General features: G+C 27.7%; 1 protein-coding gene across 1 annotated transcript in view; it reads left to right on the top strand.

The window, feature by feature from the left end:
• The first annotated feature begins 2,268 nt into the window (after window positions 1-2,268).
• The window catches only part of LOC136976095 (late secretory pathway protein AVL9 homolog), a 44,405-nt gene continuing 38,772 nt past the window's right edge, over window positions 2,269-7,901 (top strand). Inside the window, exon 1 of the mRNA XM_067271311.1 lies at window positions 2,269-2,420. Coding sequence (XP_067127412.1) covers window positions 2,297-2,420 — 124 coding nt within the window. The 5' untranslated portion in view covers window positions 2,269-2,296. The remainder of the gene's footprint in view (window positions 2,421-7,901) is intronic.

Below are 7,901 nucleotides of genomic sequence, written 5' to 3'. Positions count from 1 at the left end.
TTATTAAATTTAATAAGAGATTGTACTTAACATCTAAATTTAGTAACAAATTACTTAAAATTTAACTAATAATGTAGCCAAAAAATGGTTGATGCATTATGGTATCATTTGGCATTAAGTAATGAAAGAGAAATGTTATTAGTTAATTAGTGTAATTAATGTGATTAATTATTGTTAGAAATGTTATGTATTTAGATAAAAAGAAAAATAATTCATTTATAATAAGCTTATTTTTACAAAAATTATTTTAGATATCTTTTCTTACTTACTCAAACATTCAATTTTTAACTTAATATAACAGGATATCTACTATAAAAAAGTAAAAGCTAAAGTGTTTTAACTGTATACAGCATGGATGGAAAGTAACTAGACATTGAGAAATTGCTATAATTTTTATATATCTAAAGCAAAGTTAATTAAAATTATTTGACATGTATCTTATTAAATGGAAATGCAGATGCATACTTAAAATGCAATGTAAACCAGTGGTTCTCAACTGGAGTCCATGTAACATTACTGTGGAAGTCCACAGAAAAAAATACCGATTTGGAGGTTTACGGTTATATTTTAGTGATCAATAGGGTAATTCTACTTCAAAACAATTGTTTTACTGAGAATTAAATTTCTACAGTATATATATTGTCAATTTCTTTATTACTCATTTCTTGCATAACGGTTAAAATATAAATTATTTAAAATATTGAAATACATATATGACATATATATCTCATTGACAAAGGTCAAAGATATGATATATATATATATATAATATATATATATATTTACTATTTCTTTTTTTGATACAATTCTTTTCTTTTTTATTAGTGAAAAATATAAGTTTTTTCTGTGCAATGTTTATGGGGGTCCACAAAAAAAATTAAGAGGAAAAGGGGTCCATAGGTAAAAGAAGGTTGAGAACCACTGCACTAGACACTATATCATTCACTAATGGCAAATTTTCATCAGGTTGTGATGTGGATGAGCAGCCATTTCTCTGTGCACCCATAACTGAATCTGTGGTCATTTTAGTTTCAAATGACATTTTTGTTTGTTTTCAGCTAGATTGTGGCATGATGTACTGTACTTTCACTATATATCATCATCTCTACACAATAACCACTGATTTTCATACCTCATAGCATGCAGCAATCTGCACTTACTCCTGAACAGACAAGCATTCAGCCATCTTTTTTGCCACTGCAGATGCAGCCTCTCTTGGTCACTGCTCACACCAACAATGCAGGAATTATAAAATTCCATTGATTGATGTACATGTACACGCAAATTTTATTATGATTGCATTATTATTATTATAAAAATTATAGAATTTCTCAATATCTAGTTACTTTCCACTTACTCTGTATAATATAAAACACCATTCCAATAGAGGATGCAGTTCTTATGTCTTTCTGATAGGCTATATAGTGCTTCAATTGTTACAAGATTTGTCCATCCTGGTATAAAGTATAATGAGATTGTAACTTATAATTTAAATTTAGTTTACTGTGTAGATGTCCTGCACTTTTATTTGTATTATCTACTAGTTTTCAGTATACAGTATTATATGTCCATCACTGTGATCGACAGTGATGTCTCTGTACATAATTCACCATTGATGACCACATCACATGGTTGATTTTGTTTTGTTGAGCACCACCTTGATAGGAGGAGCTATTATGTGGAATTGGATGCATTTTTAGCAGATTTGTGCATAAAATTATAATTTATGACAGCAAATAATAAAGCAATGGTTGTGCAATCCAACATACCATTATTTGAGGAGCATGTTTTTTGACTTCCAGTTATCTTTTCATTCCAGCATACGAATAAAATAATATATATATATAATAAATTAAGTTACTAATAAATTAAAACAAAAGCATTAAATATTTTTACAAACTGCCATTTGTGTAAAAAATGAAATAAATTAAAAGTATTGCAGTATCCACAACCATATCCTAATGCACATGACCTAACTGATATAAGAAAAGAAGTTGGGAATTGGAACCTCAGGTATTTAGGCATTTGGTAAAATGAGAAGTATAAATATTAAATAAATGGTATTTATAAATTTTATAAATGGAAAAATTGTTTTTAATCAGTAAGAAGGTGTTGTAATATTAATGTTTAATTTTTTTTTGTTTGCTGTAAAATAATAATAAAATTATTAATACTTACTAACATTTTATACTAATACTGATGCTGAAGAATTGTTCAGTATTAAATAAATAAATTTTAAATTGTCTATAAAGTTTCAAACAAATAATATATATTCTAATAGATTGATGAAGTAAAAATGGAAATAATTGATTTGGAGCTAAGAAATCAGCTCCATCTTACAACTGAAGATCTGCGTTTTGCTGATCACATCGTGCGTCATGTAATGGATGATACAGAAGATGTTTTTCTAGATGGAACTGGTAATTTAATTTTAAAGTTAAAATTTGCAATGCTTTTGACTTAAATGAAAATAAAGATAAATGTAGGAACTAATGCAAATTTATTTATATTGGTAGTATTTTTAAACTACACTTTTTCAATCATTTGAAATACAGATTAGATAGTTATTTTTAAAATATATATTTTTTTAATGAATGTTTTTAATCAAATGGATAGAAATGCTGTCAATATGAATAAATTTATGTTGGTTGCTATGTTTAGCTATAATCATTATCATCATTGATTTAGTTATGGATTGGATAGTTTCCTGCTTCATTTAGTTGAATAACATAGAAAATTGTTTCTTTTGTCATTTTGGATACCAACAGTGTAAATGTTTTCCAACAAATTTGAAGCTTAATTTTTATAGATTAATAAATGAGTTTTGATATTGTCCATTCTTTCAATATTTTCAACTTCCAAATTAGAGCATCAATATAAATACTGTATTTCTTCAGTTTGAAAACAAATTTTTAAAATTTATTTTTACTTGTCCAAAGTAGAATTACACAGCTTAGAACTGATGGTATCTTACAATTGAAGTCCAAAACAAGAATCATTGCAAGTGAACAATGAAATGTTTTATCCACAAAACCTATGCAAAGAGGGTTGTTCTATTCCTTCTGATGTGACACACACAGTTTGTTACATTTTCTCCCTTTATGCAATTTCAAGTGCATTAAGGGAGAAAATATAACTGTATTATAAATTGTTGTTGTAGGCTTTATTGTTAAAATTTTATCATACAGATTTTGGCCTTATGAGAAGTTATGAGCATTTAAACTTGTACATGTGGTGTGGCACTGTGTAAATGTGTCTGTAGATATCTTGATATTTATTTAATCTTTTGATGAATACACTCATATAAAAGTGATATATGTGGCATGTGCACTCTACAGAGTAAGCACTTATATGTGTTTACCATATATCTCAGCAGATAAGACAAAGTATAAATTTTCATCAAAGTTTTATAGTTTTAGCATATGTCTGTCCTATAAGATGACCCCCAAACTATCAACAGCCTATGAATTTAGTTTAGATCACTGATCATCATCTGAATAATACTATAGAGCATATATGGAATTATGTCCTATTTATAATTTTTCAAATAAACAAATTTTATTGTCTTGCATATGGCAGCACTGCCTTGCGATTGTTGCAAACATTCGCATTGATTCAGCAATTGGGTAAGACCTTGACTATTCACAAAAACATTGTTTGGGCTGTTCTATTTTGTGCACATACCCTACTCTCTACTAGTAAATAATTACGGTTTGTCCGTTTTTTTTATAATTGTTTTAATTTATATAAATTTCAATCTAATTTTTTTTGTATCTGTCCTGTAAGACAATCCCAGATTTTGGGGGCTTTTTTTATGATTCAACTATCATCTTATCTGCTGAGATATATGGTATGTATATATGAATATATATGTGTGTGTATGTGTGTGATCTTCAACTAGAAAACTTTTTCACTTGATTTTTATAAGTATCACAAGATTTAGCCTAAAATTTTCTAGCGTAAAGACAAACATGGAATCTAATTATTGCTCATACTCACTATCTCCCGAATCGTTGGAATTATTGAATACAATGAAATCATGAAAAGAAAATATTGCTTAGTTTACAAAGAAATATGAATTGGAAAATGACATAGTAATTTTTCTATAAATATTACAATTTGAGATATGTGGTTACTAGCACAAGTGCACACAATCTTTTTTAACCCTTTTATGCCAGTAGTGATGTCACTCCATGGCAGTGGCAAGTGATCATTGCAGATGCCCCATGAAACATTATTATTTGACCTCTTAGCCTTTTGACTCAATTCTTAGATCATTTAGAGAGAAAATGAACCATGTTTACTTTAAAAACTAACTCACTTTGGGAGAAGAAGGAGCCAGCTGTAAACCCATTCATGAAAGAGTTAAAAAAAAAAAAGAAAGAAAATGATAAAAAAAATCATTACCATTATGACTTGGTGGAATCATTCACTTTCTTCAAATAATAAACTGATAAAAAAGCTCATGCCACAGTGTGTTAAAGTCATGATGTTTGTGATAAAGAGAAGACATTGATTTTGGTTGATTTTTAAAATCTGTCCTAAAGCTTAGCTAATTGTCTTAATGAAACTCCTAGCCTGTGCTTAATGTGAGTCTTCTTGCTTCTAACAGTTTTCTCCTATTGCAAATGATATTCAAAGACATTCCTATATTCTTGAATGCATAAGTTAATTCTCTGTTGGAATGTCTCAGTTTTTAGTAACACAGTTTACATAACCCTGTTCAAATAAAAGTGTATTGGCCAAGATTATGGATTCAAAAATTGGTACTGATGGATATAATGAAATTACATTAATTTTTATGAATATGTGTGAATGGATTGTAACTGCTGAGTGTCTTTTGTACATATTATTTTGCTTGTAAAGAAGAAACTACAAGATCAGATTTTGGGAGATGGGTCGACAATAATAAGGTAGCACCCTCTAGAAAATATTCTAGGTGAGATATGTCTTATTGACTAAGCAATCTTTCAGTCTATATTTCAAAGAATATCCCAGGCATTCTGTATTTGGAGGCAAAGCAAGATTATCATCCAATGTAGATTTAACACCAGATAGGTCAATAATTCTTTTAATTTTGTTAGTAACTGATGGAGAAGGATCTATGGTAAGAGGAACAAAATTGGATTGCAGTAGAAATGCACAAAGTCTGATTGTTTCTTCAGAACAAACAGTTTACACTTGTCTTGAAATTAATAACTTTAATTGATTTGAATGTATAAATTGTTTGGCTGCCATTAATCACACGAGAAAGATTGTTCTTGGGTTTGGCCTTTTTTAAGAAGCTGCATAAATTTTGCCAGTGGTTGTAACATCCAATAAAATATGAACATCATCTTGCATCACATCTTTAGTTGCACTTAAAACCGATGATATTAACTCCTCCAACTGATTGCAAAGAACATCAAAGGTATATAAGACAGGACAAGCAGACCACTAACTTATTAACATCTAATTTTGATTCTCTTTGGACTAATACACAACTTCTCAAACAGTACAAAAATCAAACATGTACTCTTTTTGTTGGAATCTATACTCATTAACTGCATGAAACCATGTTACTTCCCAATTCTGGATATTCCTGATTACTGCTTATCTTTTTTTTAAAATGCTACATTAACCCTTGACACTATTAAAGATAATTTAGCAAAAATGGCTTCAAGAATATAATATCACATACAGATTTATTTGTTGTATATACCAATAATTCACAGTTTATAAAAAATTACATATAAACTCAAATGTTACTAAATTTTTAATTAGATAAATCTGATAATCAATCAGAGCATATATTATTATTTTTTGTCTAAAGCCATATTGTCTAGGAGAGAACTAACTACTTTTATCATAAAATGGCATTCTTGTACATATAAGTTTTTCAAAAATTTTGCTTATATTTGAAATTTTTTACTTTGTGATCTGAATTTTCTGAACTTACAATAATGGATTTCTTAAAATATTTGGAAAAGATTGTTTTTATTTTATGCAGATTTTTGTTGTTTTTTGATTCCAATAAAACAGATTTCAATGAAGTACAAATACTTTGATCCATGGTTAAATATCTTACCAAGATGGTTTATTGAAAATCTTTATTCCTATCTCCATTAGGGAATGCCTTGTTGTCATATGAAATTTTTTTACAAATTACAAATTTTTTGTTTTTGTAATGAAAATGATTGAATTAATTCTTTAAAATAAAATTTTCTTTTTCTTTTAATGATGATTCTTTGTTTTTGTTTGCTGTTATTTGATTACATAAACAAATACAAATTAACAACAAAAATTTGGTAAGTAAACATAAATTTAATGGCAAAATTAAGATCATCTACTGTTTTGTAGAATTTTCTTAACCCTGAAGATAACCATTGTAAACCATAATTTTTCTATTAAATTTATGTTCAATTGCTGGATTATTGTTGTTGTTAATTTATACAAGCTTATCCAGTTACATGGTGATTTTAGATAAACAATGGTAATAAAATAATACTTTTTACCCATTCTTTACTCTCATTTTATACTTCATACAATTTAATATTCATCATCTTGAAATGTAATACAAATAAACAAACTAACTTGTTGCTCATCAAAACTTAAGCTAATGACCCTAGATGGCATGGAAGTAACTCCACCTGAGCACAACTGCAATTGTAACAAGATTCACTAGTATATAGTTACACCTATCAAATCAATATTGGGTTGTATATACAAATGTTTGAAAATGGAACATCAGTTAAAAAGTTGCTACAAAGTGAACAATAATATATAAATTACATTTAAATTAAAATGAAAGTGTGTAATGTTTTGCATTATATGTATATTTAAGATATAAAACCTTATAAATATAATGGCAAAACATTTTAAATATATTTGAACTACTTATAGTTTTATCCATATACACTGTAGCAAGTAGGGATTTCTTAACACTCATCTTATAATTTGTTTTTATCATATTCAATAATCTTAATATAATGTATATACTTAAACAAACATAGCGAAACCTGACAAATTTGTAAAGCCAAACAACCACCAGATTACATCGGGATACTTTTTTGCGATTATATTTAATTAATTACTAAAAAATTTGTCACTAAAGGGAGGCATTGAGTGCAGGGTTCCTATGCACCTGGAAAGTCAGGGATTTTCATTAGTGTTCAGAAAAAGTCATGTAATGTCATGAATTTGTTAAAAATTATCAAAAAGTCAGGAAATTTGCTTCCTTGGTTGTCTTGTTGATTTTTTGCTGACAATATGATTGACTAAGTGTAGTCATCTGTAGGCAGCAAGAGGTAATGTGGTGCAATATAACTTATGAAAAGGAGTGCAGAATATTCAGGACTCAAAATTTCTCCCAAGCTTAAACAAAATTGTTCCAAAAATTTACAATATATACATAAAATGATAAATAATTTAAATGGTATTATTTATAATTTTTTTATTTTAGTAATTTTGGTTGCATAACAAAACAATTTCTGTTTTTTTCCAGTTTATTAATAGTTTATAAAGTTCAGGAAATTTATTAAAAGAGAAATTTAATAAATATATACTTTTGTACATAGATTTATATAGAATTTGTTGATGAATAATAAAAAATAATTGTTTTTTTTCCAAAGCCACGTAAATTTATGGTTCTGGATTAATAACAGAATTTAATAAAACATTTTATTTTTGATTTTAATAATTTGATAGTTATAAAAAATATGTAACTGTTAATTAGAAAAAATAACTAATTAAAACATTATATAACAAACGAAGCAAAACATATGTGCATAGGAAGTCAAGTGCTGTTTTATTTTGTCAATGTGCTATACTGTAAGGGATAAGGGTCAGGGAATTTGTGGGAAGTTGGTCAGGGGAGGAGGTCAGGGAAAGTCATGGAAATTAAAACAAAAATTTAGTAGGAA

This window comes from Centruroides vittatus, unplaced genomic scaffold, assembly GCF_030686945.1.
Source record: "Centruroides vittatus isolate TY-2023 unplaced genomic scaffold, ASM3068694v2 contig_393, whole genome shotgun sequence".
In the NCBI taxonomy this organism is placed as follows: Eukaryota; Metazoa; Arthropoda; class Arachnida; order Scorpiones; family Buthidae; genus Centruroides; species Centruroides vittatus.
The sequence above is the reverse complement of the archived record's forward strand: the minus strand, read 5'-3'. Positions and strand labels throughout refer to the sequence as shown.